Source organism: Notolepis coatsorum (assembly GCF_963971535.1).
Source record: "Notolepis coatsorum genome assembly, chromosome: 19".
In the NCBI taxonomy this organism is placed as follows: Eukaryota; Metazoa; Chordata; class Actinopteri; order Aulopiformes; family Paralepididae; genus Notolepis; species Notolepis coatsorum.
The window spans coordinates 3,158,681-3,177,775 of record NC_140183.1 but is presented as its reverse complement, the minus strand read 5'-3'; the positions used below and the strand labels follow the sequence as shown (position 1 = coordinate 3,177,775).

The 19,095-nt window shown below is 47.0% G+C and overlaps 1 protein-coding gene across 1 annotated transcript; it reads right to left on the bottom strand.

The window, feature by feature from the left end:
- Positions 1-1,033: 1,033 nt before the first annotated feature.
- Positions 1,034-4,288, bottom strand: LOC311245895 (cilia- and flagella-associated protein 70-like; the record flags this gene model as incomplete). Its single annotated transcript, XM_084335920.1, has 1 exon — positions 1,034-4,288. One exon carries the CDS (start codon positions 4,286-4,288, stop codon positions 1,034-1,036), a length of 3,255 nt encoding a protein of 1,084 aa, XP_084192046.1.
- Positions 4,289-19,095: the final 14,807 nt, after the last annotated feature.

Sequence of the window (19,095 nt, the reverse complement as noted above, 5' to 3'; positions counted from 1 at the left end):
AGCTTTAACAAGTCCATCAAAGTCAGGTTGCATGTCTGAGGTGGAGATGCGAAGCACAGCTGCCAGATGTTCATCAGTGAGAGAGGATCTGTACCTGGACTTGGTAAACGTCATGACTGAGAATGTCTGTTCACATATGTAGGTGGATCCAAAGAGAACCAACATCTTCTGAGCATGTCTCCTCATGTTTGGAAAGTTCTCCTCCTTGAGAGCAGAGTAGAACTCTAGCAGTGATGCTGACTTAAAGTGCTCTTTCAGTAGTGAATCAGACTGCAGGTCAATGAGTTCAAGCTGAACAACTAATAACACTGCAGGTAAAGGGAGAGGAAACCAGCTGCATTTCATCCTCAACCTTTTTGAAATCTTGAAAACGCCTTGAAAATTCATCATGCAGTGCTCCCAACATGGATGAGTACCTGTGCCGGTGATCAGCTGATGGTTTGACTTCTTTCAGGGTTTTCATGTGTTTGAGATTGTTGCTGCCTAGTTGCCTTGAAATTAATTGCAACTTTGTCATGAAGGCTTTCACATGGTTATGCATTTCATGAGCAAAAATGCCCTTGCCCTGCAGTTGTGTGTTCAGTAGGGATGGGTACCGTTCACATTTGAACCGATACGGTACCGGTACCTGTGAATCGATACCGGTACCCAACGGTACCTTTTTTCTGTACTTTAGTCTCTAAAAATGTAATCTACCTACCTCAGTTATGAAAAAAAAATCCAAACTTCAAATAAACACACTTTTTCAGTTTTTGGCTTGCCCCGACTGCTTTGTTGTTGAATCAAGTCAAATCCTAGGTAAGCGTATATTGTGCGTGTGAACGTTGACATGAAAAGAAAAAAGTAATTTTTTATTTATTTTTTATTATCATGTAATCTTTCGCGGGCTGGTCAGAATCATCCCGCAGGGCCGTACAATGCGCAGGCCTGCTCTACACCAAACAAATGGATAATTTACCAGTATTAAAAAAAAACTATAAAGAGACCTTATTATTGAGGACAATGTGTTTTAATTGGTTTTTCCAGGTTCCATTTAGAAGCACGGATTTCCAAAGCCAAATTGATCCTGGAGCTCTTTGATTTCCCTCAGAATGGATTGCTTCTGTAGGTTCAGCTTTATGACATATTTATAAGACTGCTCTGCTTCGAGCCTTCTGCCAGACTTGAGGCAGACTAGAGCCAGGTAGCCCCAGACCTCTGGGTTCATATTGTTTAAGCTGTTAGCCTCTGACAATGCATCATCAGCTTCACTCAGATCACCCAACCGGTAACAGGCACTCCCCAGTCCTAGCCAAGTGAGACATGAAGGGGAGCTCTTGCAGGCACGCAGGTAGATCGTTTTGGCACTTTCAAACTTTCCCACTTGGAAGTAGATGGAGCCCAGGCGCAGGTAGATTGGGTGTGTGTCTGAGGCGTCCTTCAAAAAGTCCAGAGACCTCTCATAGTACGTCTGGGCCCTCCTGTACTCCCCAGTCAGATAGTGACAGTGGCCGTACAGAGCCCATACATTTGGATCCTGGAAGCTGTCATTTAGCGCCTCCTTCAGGCTTGCTTTGGCACTGCAGTAGTCTGCCTTGGCCAGGTGCAGTCTGGCCAGACTGACGTGGTAGCAGCCGGTCAGCCCTCGTTCTGGAACCTGCAACTCTTTGGACAGAGCCCTCTGAGCCATCTGCAGTGCATTGTTCTGTAGCAGGAACTGGACTGTCTCCATACAGATGGTGCTGTTGGGTTTGGCTGGAGCTGATCCAGGATCAGGCTTGTAGTCCTCTCTGTTTCTGCAGGTCTGGCTTCTCTGAGATCCTCTCACCACACTCTCTCTGTCTGGCTCCCTCTCTTCATCTGCCTCTTCCTCTAAACTCACTAGCCTGACACTGGGAGACTGGCTGGCTGCCTTGGCCTCCTTTTCCTCAGGCTGCTCCTCTTCCAGCTGTGGGTCCCCTGTCGTGTCCTCCGTTCCCAGAGAAGGTGGACTGACCACCAGGATGGCCCTCAGCTGCCTGGCTGCCTCCTGGAACGCAATTTCCGCCTGGATGGAGTTCTGGCCCTCAAGGAACAAGCCAAACAGGGTCCAGGCCTCCACGCTGGTTGGGTCGATGCAGGTAGCTCCCTCTAAGTAGGTATGGGCTTCTTTATAGCGCTCTGCCATCTCTGCCAGGATCCCACTCATCATCAGACTGGGGTGGTGTGACTGTTGGATGGACACGGCGTGGTGATAGCAGTCCTCTGCCTTCAGGTGTTCTCCGGTCAGCATGTAGAAGGAGCCGTAGTCAAACCAGTGGGACGGTTCAGTGGGCTCCCTGCACACCCGCTCCTGGTGATACTGGGTAGCTAGCTGATAGTCTCCGGTCAGCTCCGCCTCCCTGGCAAAGTGTCTCAGCTGTGAACAGTCCAACAGAAGCTGCCCTGGGGCCTCATGGGCCTCTACTGACAGAGTCTTGTTAAGAGCCAGGTGCATGTGGTCCACCAGGAACACATACAGCTGGCTGAGGAAGGCCCTGAGCTGTTCTGGATCACAGAAGGCCTCGGTCTGCAACATCTTCTCACGCACTATCCGCACCACACAGTAGTTTAGCTGCTCCTTGAAAGCCAGGTACTTCCCAGAGTAGTTGAGCTCTCCCAGGAGCTGGGTTTTACGCTGTTCCTGTGCGCTGGGGTCCAGCGGCTTGGCTCCAGGCAGGAAGGCAGGCCCAAACTGTTGCTGGTACTGATCTAGAAGTTGTCCCACCACACTGGCTACCTGGTTCTGAAACTCCTGCACTGCCCTCTCTGCTCCAGCAGGCCTGCGATGCAGTGGGGGTCTAGGAGGTATCAGCTCCATTACCCTTTTGGCCACCTCCTCCGGGGGTTTCTTGGGCACCAGGGGTTTCTCCAAAGCAAACTCAATGATGATGTAGGTTTTGGCATCTGCATACACCTGTCCCCCTGGATTGACTTGTGTCTCAACATCGGAACGGCTGTTTGGTCTTGATGTTCTTGATGCTCTTGATGTACTAGATTTTCTGGGTATATCCTTGTTAGCCTTGCCTCCCTTCTCCTTGCTGGGAGAAGCCTTCGAGGAGCCAGTCTCACCAGCTATGCACAGGCTCGCCTGAGTGCGGAAATGCTCCTTCAGCACGCTCACCGTCCGTGTGGTCTTAGCCAGCAGTTCTGTTTCAGAGAAGGGGTGGACTCTGTAGGCTCCCCGGATGCGAGTGACCCCAGGGTACAACAGGGGACCCATGTCCACGTACGCCACACCATGGAAGGGGACCAGGATATCCTCTTCAGCTAGCGGCTTTCCCGACTTTCCTCCCTTTGCCCTTTGAGTGACGGACTTCATGATCTCAACTGGCCACACTCGGCATTCACCAATCCTCTGAGACAGACTTGCTGCACCCCATGTATCAATATAGCAGCGGCACTCTGTGTCCCAGCTGACTCTCGTGTTGGCACTCTCAGCTGTATTCCGGAATTCCCTGTCCTCTATACTAGTGAGTTCCCCGTCCTCCTGTTCAATAGGCACGACTTCTATGGAGCCTCCTGGGATGCTCTGAGCTCCTGGTGCTAGCAAGGGAGCCACTGGCCACTTCCTAGGTCTGCTCAGAGCTTCTCTGTTGCCGCCTGCTTTCAGCAAGCCATGGGAGAACAGCAGCCCATGCTTTTTCTCACCAGTAAGGGGGACCTCCAGGGCAGCTACATAGTAGGTGGGACTAAGGGATCCAGAGCCGGGCACTGGGTTCCACTCCTCAGGGACAGAGTATGCCGTCTCCACTGTCACCCTCAGCAGGTTGAAGCTTAGAAGCTGAGCTTCAGACAGCAGGGGCTCCGGCACATTGACACTCACATCCAGACATGGTAGCTTACTGTCGCCCTCCTGTGAGGCAACCTCTCCTTTAGGTGATCCAGGAATTAGGTGCAGCGGAACAGTGGTCAAATAGCTGACCTGACCATGCAGCAGAGGGAGCAGGTCGAGAATAGCTTGGCCCAGAACTGCTGTCTTCTCCAACTTCTCTTTCTTCTCTTTCGGTTTCTTCTCCTTGGGCAGAATCTCTACCACTGTCAATATGACGGGTTTGCGGGCCACATCGTCGAGGGTTAACTCAGTGGTTGAACACTGGAAGCTGCATGTGAAGTTGTAGTCCACGGAATCACCCATTTCTCTCTGAGAATCGCCCAGCAGAGCACCGTTGAATTCAACCCGTACATACTTCTCAAGTTGGTCTGCTTTGCTGCCCCTCAAGTTGTTTCCACGTATGACAGTTATTTTCACGGGTATTGATTTTTCTTCGGTACTTGATACTGGGTCCATAGTCGAGACTAAATACGTTATGTAAGTTAGCAAGCCAATGTTAGCATCAGCTAAAAAAGAACCATTACCAACACTGTGTGTGGTTAGGATACACAGTCCGTGCGTATATATATATATATCACAAATGTTCTAGAATGTTCTATTATGACATCATACAACATTCTAGAACAGGGGTGGGCAATTATTTTTCCCGGGGGGCCGAATGAGCAACTGAAATATATATATATATGCAATATTTCCTCTTGGTTAGACAACTTTTTGACTAATGTAATGGCAGGATTTCTTTAGACTTTCGTTTACCATTTCATTTTCAGTGCAGGCAGCAAAAAGGTTTCAGACTTGTGTCCAATGGCTAATACAAATCTGTATCCACAATTATGATGTACAAACTCACGGACTCCAGAATACGTTTTGAAGGTTCTTTACTTTCTTTCGGCAGTCACAAAGTACAACATCATTCTTCATAGGATATATAGACCGAACTAGGATCATGGACTACGGTCAAAAAGTTATGTGCTTCCAAACTGCATGGGCACTGTCTCACTACTAACTAGGCAATACAAGTTCACGGCATATAAAGACTCTCACACATGCGCAGTAACACATCTAAAGTACATGTAACGTTAATTCTTAGAATAATTCGCAACTAAACTATAAATATGGCTTATAGCATACCACAGCATTATAAATTAAACTACTGCTCGTTTTCTATGCAATAACTAAATATATAAAACACAAATATATTCAAAATATGACTTTTCAAGGTTTGGCTCTTACACACATGATTTGTGGAACTCCCTCTGGTGTTGTGGGTGTGGTATTCACTGACCTTTGGGAAATATTTCGACATGTACATGGGTACATGTGTGGTCTAGTGTATCTTGTAGACCAGGCCCATTGCAAGTTGCTGTACTCTGTCGTCTACTCTAAGCCATCCTAGGTAGTCAAAGTGGGCAGAGGTGAGGTGGGTTCTAGGAGTAAGGTCAAGTAGTAGTCTGACCAGTTTGTTTTGTGATGTTTGTAATCTTGTTTTTAGCGCCTTTGAGGTGCTTTGGTACCATGAGGTGCAAGCATAGTCGTAGTACCCTTGAATGAGTGCTCCTGTCAGAGTCTTCCGCAGGGAGCTGTTTTCAGAGATAGGGCAGTCTATTTGCAGAGAGAACATAATATTAACTAGGGTCCGCATGCACATTCAAGTCCTCTCCACTTTGGCCACCGGCACGGTCCATCATGATATATTGGAGATGGATCGAGACGCAGAACACCCACCTCCAAACGCGATTAAATATTGTTTAAAATAAAAAGCTAAATTATATTATTTTGTGTGTCATGTTTCCAAATAAGATTGGTCACAATTAAATGCTTTCTAGCTTCAATTTGTTGGTTAGAATAGATGACCTCCGTTGAAACTTCACTGAGAGCGAGGTTGATCACAGAGGACTCGCTCTCAGTGAAGTTTCAAGTCTGCTTAGTCCATTATTCTACATTCCATGGGAGTGTTTCATTACCATAATGGTTAATTAGGGGCGGTTCAGTATGCTTACAATCATGCACCAGCATAGACGGTAAGAACATTCTATTTATCTACACGGAGTGTGCGTACGACCTGTGCATGCACGGTTGATAAATCCAGATTTTTCTGTGCGTAGTAACATTTTAAATTCCGGGCTTAGGAACGAAAATAGAACACTTTCTACGCATTATTGATAAATGAGGGCCCTGGGTGTGAGGACAGGAAGCTGGGCTTACTAGCGAGGGCTGGGGCTGGATAATCAGGGCTGGGGCTGGAGAACCAGGGCTGGGGCTGGAGAACCAGGGCTGGAACCGGGTCTTTCTAGGCAGCATGGGGAAGACTGAACCAGGGCTGGCCCCTCATTGATCAATAATGCGTAGAAAGTGTTCTATTTTCACTTCTAAGCACGGAATTTAGAATGTCTCTACGCACAGAAAGATCTGGATTTATCAACCGTGCGTGCACAGGTCCTACGCACACTCCGTGTTGATAAATACCAATGTTCTTACCGTCTATGCTTGTGCAAAAAAAAAGAAGTGCCAAAGCACCCGGGACCAAAATGCACCGTCTTCCAATTTCCAATACGTTGCTTGTAGGGAGGCAGAGCAGGCCAACTACTCCCTACTGTATTGGCCGACACCCCAGTCCCGTTAACTCATTCTGCGCCATCGATTAATGCGCGAGAGGGCGCTAGAACGCCACCGCTTTAATCAATGGGGGGACTGCGAGATTTGCGAGTGCTTAAAATATATCTTAAATTATAGCTATGGGTCTAATACACCTGTCAATTATCAGTGAGTTGCTTCCAGTCAACATGTACGAAACGGATCGTTTTTTCATCTGTACATTTCCGTTTCATACCGTTTTGAATATGAGTATAGTTTGGGTGCTTCTGTGTAATTCCAGGAAAAGACGCAATAATAGCATTTTAGTGGAATACACTAAACACGTTGTCATTTTTCACCTGATTATCGAATCTTCCTGAAATCAACGCTAGATCATCATTATTATCCTTCCTCATGCAAGAATGAAAAGAGCCCTGGACCGCGCCCCCCCCCCCCCCCCCCCCCCACCTCCTGCACCCAACGGCACACAGCCACACACAGAGACAGCGTCGATCACGGTAGAAATAAATATCAGGACTTCCGGTTTGCGACGTTCTGGTGAGCAGCCACATGAAAGAGCTCCCGGTCATTGAATATCAAAAAAAGGAAGTAAAACAATTCAAAGCGAAATAAAAAGTGACAATTCAAGGATATAGAAGCAGGGGAGGAAGGAGGAACACGAGAAAAGGCGAGAGAAAAGCGACCCCAGAAGAAGTACAAATGAGGGCGCAGGAGATGATTCGGGCTGCCATGGTGCAGTGGGAAGCTAGCATGCAGGCTAACATACAGGCTAACGTCCAAGCTATAATGCAGATGGTCCAGGACATACGGGCTAGCACACAGGCTATTGAGTTAGCTAACCGGGCTGTCCAGGCTGGCACGCAGAGCGTCCAGAGCAACATCGATGGACTCAGGGCTGACGTGGCGTTAGACCCCAGCGAGGCCTGGCTGGAGAAGGAGCTGCAAGCTAACATGGAAGCTAACATGATGAATATGACGCAGCAAGTGATACAAGCTAGCGGGGCGTTGGACCGCAGCGAGGCCTGGCTGGAGAAGGAGCTGCAAGCTAACATGGAAGCTAACACGATGAATATGACGCAGCAAGTGATACAAGCTAGCGGGCCGTTGGACCGCAGCGAGGCCTGGCTGGAGAAGGAGCTGCAAGCTAACATGGAAGTTAACACGATGATGAATATGACGCAGCAAGTGATACAAGCTGGTTCGGGAGATGTGAAACGGACGGCCCCCAGGGGAGGGACGGGGAGACGCTGGATACAACCGGACCGGCCAGAACTCGGGCACCGAGGTCGGCCGGACCATCCGCACACGAGATGCAGGCGCGGAGGTCGCCCGGGCCGGCCAAGATGCGAACACGGAGGCCACACACCAACCGAGATCCGAGCACCGAGATCAACCGGACCAGCCAGAACAGAGGTTTCACACACCAAGCAGGACTGAGCACTGAGGTCATACACACCGACCAAGATTCATGGAAGTCTGGGAGGCTGAGCGCGGCCGAATTCAAGGGGCCCATGTGGATGTACTGTTGTGTTGTTGATGTCATTGTAGGTATTGTGTCAGTGTTGTTTGTCTATAAATGTTAATACAAAATTTAAGTTTAAAAAAAAAAATATATATATATATCAGATCAACGATCAAATTTATATATAGTGTTCTTACCTTGTCTCTGATGTAATGCAAATGAAATAATCCAATTATCTGATCGCCATTCCAAATACTGCTCGTGGAGTTCCGTCCCACATTACCGAGCGTTTCACATGAACGGGCGGGCAGGGTTACTGTTCCATGCCATTGTTGTTGAGGCCTACCTCGTCTAAGCACCTAAACCCTGCCACGGCTCGGATAGTCCCAGAAAAGAAACTACACCATTCCCAATGGAGTGCAATACCAGCTGGAAGGCGTGGGCGGCGGTATTTGCCCTTTTGCGAGCTCAGACCCATTCCCAACGATAACATCAGGCTGGATGGATGAAAATGAATGGATATCGCTAATAAAAAAAATAACGATTAAAACCTGACTATACTCATGATTGGCGTTCAAGCGATGGCGAGTTAACCCGACTATGCTGGTGGTGAAAAGGTAAGAAACTAGACTGTGAATAAGGATTGTTCTTGACACTGTAGACTCAGCATGTTAGGTTGGCGAGGGGGGGGGGGGGGGGGTGGGTCGGCAAAGACTGTCACGTGAGACGTGACACTGCCAACGGGTCCAGTGGCCGAGACGCCACATCGCTGATATGGGTTCTCGTCCTCCGCAGGGTCCATTCCCCTGTTGAAAAAAATGCCTTTTATATTTTCCCCATAAATGCGGAGGAGCAGGGCCACTGAGTGGGCAGACATCCCGGGATGTTTATTAGCATGCACCTGCGAGGATGGTATTTTGAACGGTTTCTCTCTTTTGCAATCGACTGATTGGGAGATATGTTCAGTATGGGCCTGACTAAGGTAAGGACCCCCTATGTCTATTTTACCGAACGTGAAACATCTTTATGTAACGATCACAGTGGCTTACTGTACCGGTCATAAACAAGGCTTTTTCTAACGATCGGATTTTCGGGGTAAGACTACCCCGAGGTACATATGTACATGTTATATACCTTTGATTCGGGAGTATTTGGGGGTTCAGGGAATCAACCAGAACGATTCAGGCTTATTGCACATAACGCATCCTATCTCGCGATCTATGGAAAAAGACTGGATTCTTTCGGAAATGGGCGATGTTCAGCGTGTATTAAACTACAAACTACAGTGTGTAGAAACTAACGCCTTTTTACATGTTGGACTACAAATAGCGTCTGTCCAATGAGCCGGACTATTTTCTCCATAGCTATAATATAGAATATAGATATAGCTCTGCAAACATTGTGATGCATCGTGAAAATAGGCAATGGAAAGCTGGCGCTAGAGAGCAGAGATGGCGAGAGCCCCCTGGCGGTGAATGAGTTAAGGTCCTCACAGATCAGTACGCTTCCTTGGGCCTGGTAGTGACTGATATCATCTTCAAGAAACTATTTTCATTATAATAATGGGCACATATGAATATGTCTTTATTTGTGGCAAGAACCTCTTGTTTTATTTAGAGTTTTTTTTTTGTTCATTCTATAGAGTGTATAAGGTTTGTCTTGTACCAAATTAGCATTCCTCCTGGCTGAATCCCTGCCCTGGGTCACTTCTTTCAATTTGGTGGATGTGAACACGATGTGATGTGGGGGGTTCGCTCTGCTCAGTGAGCGAGCCTCTGGCGTCCCCTGGTGGGTAATTGCCACGTCTACCTGTCTTAATTACATGCATTGTTACCTGGTGTGTCTCGTTAATGTCCCATCATATTCTCCCCTGTGTCGTACAAACCCTGTCAGTCGATCACCAAACTGTCTGTGACTGTGAGTAATACCTACCTGTGCAAGCCGTATCGCTCCTCGCCACGGAGGATAAGTATGTTCACTATGTGCTCTTAGTTGTCGTGTCATTTTGATTGCCGTATGAATTCGTTGTTGAATGTGTACCTTGTGTATATGCAGCACCTGTAGTGACTACAGTATTGGTTCGTGTTCATCTTCTGACTATGTTGTGTAGTGGGAGGGAACTAATGATCTGGCACCGGGGCCAGAGGGGACATCTATTTAGGTTGCACTGGTTGTTATTCATTCATTACTGTGCTGGGATTCATGTGCTGGTGTTCTTGTTTACTGACGTGGCTTTGTACATTAAACAAGCATTACGTTACCTCCGTGTATTCCTCTTTCCTCCGGGCACTACACACCGTCGTTTGTTGTGTTTTTGTTATTTTATTTATCCCGTTTTGGAGACTTTCTCCCCTTTATTTCCCCCTGTTTATTGTGTAGTTTACTTTGTGTATGATTATTATTTAACGTGTTTTGGAGACTGAGATTTCTCCCCTTTTTGTTTATTCTCACTCATATGTGTGTTCATTCATCTACTCAAATAAAAGAAAGAGTATCCCTTTGTTTGAAAACCTACACCTGCATCCCATCTCCTCTGTTCTGCACTGCACCTGGGTCCAACACACCTACCAAACCCTAACACACAATGATGACAATTGCATAGCGCTTGTCTAGACACTCAGGCTCAATGGCTGCCATACACTGGCACCAGGCGCACATCACTAGTACACAATGGCTGGAGACAGGGATTGATATCAGACGATTAAGGGGAAGGGATGATTAGGTGGCCTTGATGTCAAAGACCTGATTGTAAATTTGGCCAGGAATGTCAGGAATTCAGTCGGGACCTCGGTTTAACAGCTCATCCGAAGGACACCCCTTGCAACTGTATGGTGTCCCTCCCTATCACCGTAACCGGGGCATTGTTACTGCCAAGTCCAGAGTGCTCCCTGCTGCACAACACCGCCACTTTCTGATAACGTCCTCGACAACCAGTGAAAATGTCTCCCTATACTCCATGTCTCCTGCAAAACAAACACATCGGCATATCCTAATGCTCTGGTGGTGTCTGGGGTGCTTATTGTTTGGCCAAAACAGAGGACAATAGACCCTGCACATTCCAACATGAAATAACAAATGATTCAGACATTTAGTGAAATTGCATCTCTCTCTATTTATTTATCTGTCTCTCCCTCTCTGCCTGTATCTGTCTCTCTCTCTCTCTCTCTCTGTGTGTTTGAGAAAGAGGAATATTAATTTATCAGCGAAAGTAGAGCAGTCAAGAAATCTGTGAGCACTTACAGTATTCCTTCTATATATATAAACAAACATATGAACTATAATATTATACATAATATAAACAAATGTGATTGTAAAGAAATACGTGCTTTTCTGTCCATAAACCTTTCATTAACGGGATAGTTCAGATGTTTGTACATTAAGTTGTATGGAATACTTGCTAGTAGTGTAGTTGATGACATTACCTTACTCACAGAGTCCTGTGGTCGGAGTTCTGGCCCGTCACCTGGTTCTGATTGAACCAGGAAGCATCAGACAGGCAAAGAATTGGGTCACAAACAAAAGAAAACTGGTTTTGATCCACACTACAACACTCATCTCACCTTATCTCAGTTATTGTGTTGAAGTATGGGGGAATACTTATGGGACCAATATAAAACCATTATATATACTACAGAAGAGGGCTGTAAGAATCACACATAAAGTGAGTTATCGAGAACACACAAACACATTATTTATTAAATCTAGAATAATTAAACTTGAAGACATGGTTAAGTTTCAAACAATGTTAATTATGTTTAGGGCAAGAAATAATACACTGTCAGAAAAACTACAAAATCTTTTTCATTTAGAAAGTGAGTTTAGTAGGAGAAAATACAATTTCAAACATCAGTTTTTTGCACGTACCACACTTAAACAGATGTGTCCTTCAGTTATTGGTGTAAAGTTGTGGAATTCTCTCCATAGCGAGCTTAAGGGATGTAATAGTGTTTATCAATTCCAAAAAAATTATTAAAAAAAGAATATTTAGCCAGTATGAAAATCAAATGTGATCTGAATAGTGAGATTTTTTTATTTTTATTTTTTTTATTCTTTATTATTATTATTATTATTATTTCATTTGTACTTGTTTAACTGTGGATTGTGTGTTTCTTGTATAATGGTATAAATTATTATTTTGTGTAAATTATGTTGTATGCCGACCATTAGGTAAATACTTGTTTAGTTTAGGAATAAGGGGCAGGTAACTATAAGATTTATTCTTCTTCCTGCTCCTTTTGTCCATGGAATGATATTTATCATTGTGTAATGAAGAAACTCTGACTGTATTGATTCCATGTGACCAAAAAAAAGAAATAAAAAATAGCAAAAGGGTTACCCCATTTCCAACAGAAGACCACAGGACTCTGTGAGTAAGCTAAATGGCCCTGCATCAACTATCTACTAGCAAGTATTCCATACCACCTAATGTCCAAAAATCGAACTATCCCTTTGAGTCTCTCTGTCTCTCACCCTGGGAGCCAGGCTCATTAACCCTTGTGTGGTGCTCAGGTCTGTGGGACCCGTTTTCAATGTTTACTAAAAGAGAAACGATACAATGAATAATCTTTTCAACCTGAGACTCATTGGCATTGGTTAATTTTCTGTGAAGAATATAAAAGTTTTCATCGAGTGCACACTGTGCAGACCCCTACACATTTATATTGGCTGATTGGCCAGCCCAGCTCTGATTGTTTAATGAGACTAATTCACAAAATTAATAAATAAATGTAATTGTGGTTTGTACCAGTTTGTGTTTTGCCATCATTATAAACGTTTTTTTCATTATACCTCTTTTTTTCTTGGATCTTTTTCCCCCTCCATTTTCCTCCGATTTTCTCCCATCCCAATGTTAGTCGTATGCCAATTCCCAGTCCCTTCCTGGTCGCTGCGCACTTACCCCCCACAGTCAGATCATCTGGGAGAGTGGAGGCTATCACGTGCTTCCTCCGACACACGTCCAGCCAATCACCGCTTCTTTTCACCTGGCAGCGTGGATTCTCATTGAGAGGGCGTAGCGTGTGGGAGGACCACACTATCCCCCTCAAGTCCTATCGGCGCTTAGCAGGCGCCCCGACCGAACTGTAGGAGTCGCTGTTTACAACGACCCGGACCCACCCCGCCAGCTTCTCCCACCCTCTAATACAGCCAATTGTATTAGTGTGAACGGCCAGCCAAGCTGGTGACAACCCCGGAGCTGTGAGCTGGATTCAAACAGGCGAATCCAGCTCACAGCTCCGGGGTTGGTGACGAACGCAATCTCCGCTCGGCCACCTAACCGCCTTCATTATACCTCTTAACTCATTGAGCGCCACGCTCTTTTCCCATCTTTACTCAATGGCGCCAGCGTTATTGACCATTTTAGCGATGTTTGCAGACCCACCGTGTGTTCTGTATTATAGCTATGGAGACAATAGTATGGTTCATTTGACAGGCATTGTTCATAGTCCATCACTGAATAACCAGTTCATTTCTACATACGCTATTACACGCTAAACATCGCCCCTTTCCAAAATAATCCAGTATTTTGTCATAGATCGCGAGATATGACGTGTTATATGCAATAGGCCCAAATCGTTCGGGTTGCCTGCCTGAAACCCCAAATACTTCCAAATCAAAGGTATATACCATGTACATATGTGTCTTCACAAAATAATCAAAGGGGGGGGTCGTTTTAACTCAAAACTCTGATCGTTACCAAAAGCACGGTTTAGGTCCGGTAAAATACGACACTGTGATCGCTACAAAAACATGCTTCAGGTTCCGTAAAATAGACATAGAATATACCTTACCTTAGCCAGAAGGTACTCCAAAAAGAACAATCCCCAGGGATCCCATCGCCATCGCGATTACTCGTGTATATGTGTATACGGGAAATAGGTGTGAGGCGATAACATATCCGAGCGATTGTTCTGTCGCTTTGTCCTCTGAAGGGGAGGAGTTCTTGCAGACTAAAAAAATAAATAAAAATGTCGACACACTGAATGAATGAATGAATGAATAAAAAGTTTATTTTTGAACATGTAATTCTCCATATTCTCCATATACACTAAACTATTCCAGTTCAAAAGGTAGGCAATACTGCCACCTGGCAGAATTCGATCGTCATTGCAATTTTAACGTAGGCAGCGGTGCAAGGGAGATACAGGGAGGTCCACGCAGTGGTTACAATGGGGATCAGAGGAAAAAGTATACTCGGGTTTTGGCGCTCAACGGTTGGCGACGAAACCCGACTATACTCGGGTTTGGCGCAGAATGGGTTAAAAATCTAACCGCCCTGAATGCGGGCCGTCATGCACTCGCGCGCACATCGCTCCACTTTGCCCTAGTCTGTCGGCTCCGGGCTGGTTTTCTCGATCAACCAATACATTGTTGGAAAGTTGAATTAGCCTTTCGATCGTCACCCCACTCAACCTATTGCATAATTGCATTCTCGAGTTACAAGACTGCGGTCAGGCAAGCGCCTCCGTATACACGCAACAAGAACAGAGAGACTACGGCTCAGCTTCTTCCCTCAGGCCATCAGAACAATGAACACTGATCTCTCCACACACAAGCACACATGAACACACACATACACACACACAACACAACATTCGGCACTCGCACACACACAAACGCACCACAGGTCACTTTAAACACAAGAAAAGGACACTTAAAGATAGGAAAAGGACATAGAAGAAAAACTGCACATTGTATAGGAATGTACATAGGATCCAGTGCCGATTTATTAACATGTCTTTTTTTTTTTTTTTTTTTTTTTTTTTCTCCCGTTTTTCTCCTATCCCAATGTTAGTCGTTATGCGAATTCCCAATCCCCTACCTGGTCGTTGCATGCTCTGCCCCCTACTGTCGGTCTGGGAGGGCGGAGACTATCACATGCTTCCTCCGACACATGTGTAGCCAATCCCCACTTCTTTTCACCTGGCAGCGCGGACTCTCACTGGGGGAGTGTAACGTGTGGAAGGATCACACTCTCCCAGATCCTTCCCTTGCTGTGCAGGCGCCCCGACCAAACTGTAGGAGTCGCTGTTTTACAACGACCAGGACCCACCCTCGCCGGCTTCCCACCCGCTGACACTGCCAATTGTGTCAGTATGGACGGTCGACCAAGCCGGAGGCACCACAGCTGGATTCGATCCCACTGTCTCTGTGGTGGTAGACAGACGCTTAGTCCGCTGCGCTACCCGGCCGCCCCAACATGTCTATTTTACCATGTCTATTCTAGTTACCTTTTTATTATTATTACTATTACTATTGTTTTATTGCACAATCGAAGCGGCCATGGCCAACCGCATTTCACTGTATGCCCTGGTATGTATGTGATGAATAAAACTCTTGAATCTTGGATCTTGAATCTTGAAGACGAAACATCCGGCGAGTGTCATTTGACAAGCCGTTCAGACGAGTGACCACGTCCAGTTGTGAATGGTCCTGAACTGACCAGTCACCTCTGATAGCGAAAATGATTGACCACCGTTGTAGCCAAGGAGTGTCTGCTCCGAAAGCGATCCCAGACGGGCGCTGACAGTGGGGGAAGGTGACACAAGAAGACCAAAAAGTCCTTTGTTTTGACTTGTTTTAAACTAACTTTAAAAAAAATTATTCATAATCCACCCATTGCAATAGAATCAGTGTGGCGCCGGTGCATTGGTGGATTATGAATAATTTTTTTTAAAGTTAGTTTAAAAACTGACATTAATTTCGCCTCTCGAGTCAAAACAAAGGACTTTTTGGTCTTCTTGTGTCACCTTCCCCCACTGTCAGCGCCCGTCTGGGATCGCTTTCGGATATCTATTTTTGATGAACTAATATCCTCGTTTTATTCTGGACTCAATACCTCCATCTGTTTTTGTGTGTTCCTTAACACTGAAGACAATACCTTCATCTGTTTTTGTGTGTTCCTTAACACTGAAGAATTGTCACTTTGTTTTGTTACCAGACTCTGTCTTGTTACTGGACTCTGCCTCGTAGATTTCTACGTTTTTCTATTACTGACATTCTCCGTTTTCTTTTTCTCCACGAGTGGATTATTATCCAGCTGCAGAGCCGCAGAGCCCTACTCGGCTAAAAGGATTATCAAGCTGCAGAGCCGCAGAGCCCTACTCGGCTAAAGGATTCTCCTCGGATGGATTTACTTTATTGTTGCCCATTTCTGTTGTGAAATAAATACGCCCATCGTTTTTGGCTAACTCTGAACTACCTGTCTGTGTCGTGCTGTTGGGGTTGTTTACAAACCATAACACTCTCTCTCCTTCTCTCTCCCTCTCTCCTTCTCTCTCTCTCCTTCTCTATCCCTCATTCTCGCTCTCCTTCTCTCTCTCTCTCTCTCTCTGTCTGTTGTAATGCCACTATTCTGCTGTGTATTAACCGAGCTGTACTAACCTCAGGCAGGCTTACCTGTGTGTGTGTGTGTGTGTGTGTGTGTGTGTGTGTGTGTGTGTGTGTGTGTGTGTGTGTGTGTTTGTCAGGTGTCCAGTATCTCTCAGTGAGGAGAGATGGTAGCCTCCACATAGAGAGAGTGATCTGCAATCTGCTTGGGTTGGGGGTGTAAGTACTCATATTATGTGCATTACACAAACTAAAAACAGATATTGTCGGAATTACTAGAAGAAAGAAACGTCACCACCTTTGGCTGATAGTCATTTATTAATTTCTTAGGATTTATTTTGGTCTAATACATGTTTAAGGTTCTTAGATGATCCCCCCGCTGCCTCCTCCTCCCTCTCCTCCTCCTCCTCCTGCTCCTCCTCCCTCTCCTCCTTCTCTCTCCTCCCTCTCCTCCTCCTCCCTCTCCTCCTCCTCATCCTCCCTCTCCTCCTCCTCCTCCCTCTCCTCCTCCTGCCTCTCCTCCTCCTCCCTCTCCTCTTCCTCCTCATCCTCCTCCCTCTCCTCCTCCCTCTCCTCCTCCTCCCTCTCCTCCTCCCTCTCCTCCTCTCTCCTCTCCTCTTCCTCCCTCTCCTCCTCCCTCTCCTCCTCCTCCTGCCTCTCCTCCTCCCTCTCCTCCTCCTCTACCTCCACCTCCTCCTCCTCCCTCTCCTCCTCCTCATTCTCCTCCTCCCTCTCCTCCTCCTCCTCCACCAGGGGTCACTGCAGGGAGCCACGGGGAGCAGCGTACTGGCTGCGTGTAGCTTTATGCCAAGCAAGCAGTGCAAAAATGTACCGTAGTGGCATGCAGTAATGCGCCTTTCATTTTCCGCCGCCCAGCGCCCAGGTCGCGCGGAAATAGGCTGTCTATTGCCATTCTCTTTGACAAACTCTAACCTTAACCAGCTCCTTAACAACGCCTAAACTTAACCGTTCTAACCTTAACCAACTCCGAAACAATGCCTAACCTTAACCTTAACCTTAACCATAGAAATTATATTGCCATTCTCTTTGACAAACTCTAACCTTAACCAGCTCCTTAACAGCGCCTAAACTTAACCGTTCTAACCTTAACCAACTCCGAAACAATGCCTAACCTTAACCGGCGAAAGAATACACGTTAAAAAAAAATCACGTTAAAAAATATTTTCGATGGGATTCGAACTCGCCAGCAAACAAGCCATAGGATCCACAGCCATGTGTCCTTGCCAATTGAGCTATTGCTAGATACTGAATAAGGGGCGGTGACTTATATATATTGAGCTCCGCTCGTGTCGGATCTCATGCGCATGCGCGGGCACCTCGCGCGAGCACGCCGGCGCACGCACGCACCTGAGCGAGCACGCCGCCGCCGGTGCACGCACGGTAGCATTTGTCTGAAAAGAAGGGCGCTTTACCGCACTAGCGTGCGGTGACGAATGCGGAAGCATTTTTGCACTGCTTGCTTGGCATTAACGTACAGGCGTACTGGCTCATGTTAGGCAGGCCATGCATTATGCAGCAGCTTAGGCCACTGCGCCGGATCTTCATGTCCTCGGCTACAGTCCAGCTGTCGCTGCTCTGGTCGTAGCGCTCCACCTTGGAGAGGGTGTTGAAGTCATTGAGGCCTCCGACCACGAAGAGCAGGTCATCCAGCACCGCAATGCCAAAGTACCTGCGGGCGGTGAGCATGGCGGGCAGGGCGCTCCAGGAGTCAGTCAAGGGGCTGTAGGCCTCCGCGCTACGCAGGATGTTTCCATGGTGAAACCCTCCCACCTGAGGACAGGACACATGAGAGGAATGTTTTAGTGTGTGGTTAAGGCAGGCAGACACTGTATTAATCCCTTTAGGGAAATGAGGGCATCACAGAAGCATTGAAAGTCAAATGATACATATCTATAGAAATATCTAGTATAAAGCATTTGTCTCCCTGTGCATCTACCGCATAGACTTGTCCTCTGTATGCAGCGACTCCCAGTCCTCTACGCCTGCTGCTCATGGGGGCGATCAGAGTCCACTGGTCGGTGTCTGGGCTGTAGCACTCAGCTGTGAGCACTGTGAGCAGACACCCCGTCCTGTTGAAGCCACCACAGATGTAAACCTGTAATAAGAAAGAATATTCTAATTTAGTTTATATATTCCATTTGATTTCATTCTACTTTAATTGTCTGTTAATGTTGATGCACCAAAGGACCCAGACACATCTTTTGTATGTGCAAGCTTACTTATATAAATAAATAAAGACATTTATGATTTCTGATCTAACGTTCCTTGTGTTCATCTAGCACCCTGTGTCCCTCAGTTCCACCCACCTTGCCCTGGAGGGCTGCTGCCCCGGCGCCGCTCCTGCGCTCCAGCATGGGTGAGATCACTGTCCACTGGTTGGTTTCAGGCTCGTAGCGCTCGGCGGTGTTCAGATGCCCGTCTCCATCGTACCCTCCCATGGCGTAGATACAGCCATCCAACGCGACCACGCTGAGCAGACAGCGGCGTGAGTGCATGGGAGCCGCCTGCACCCAGCTACGAGTGACGGGGTTGAACCTGCACACACTGCTGAGACGCTCTCTGCGGCCGCCCTGGCCGCCGACGCAGTAGACCAGACCGTGGAGATAAGCGGTGCCGTGGAGGGTCCGGGGACTCTCCGCCTCTATGCTCACGTCCATCCATCCACCGGCTCGGATATCGTAAGCCTCCATGACAATACTGCCGCCGCCACTATAGCCTCCGATGGCCAATAGGACCTCCTGGGGCAGGCGTCGGCGGGTCAGGGGGTTTGGGAGCCTGTCGGAGCCAGGGTGGTTCAGGACGCTGAGGATGAGCGGCCTGCAGTCGTGGCTGTCCCTCACCACAGGGTTGTTCTGGA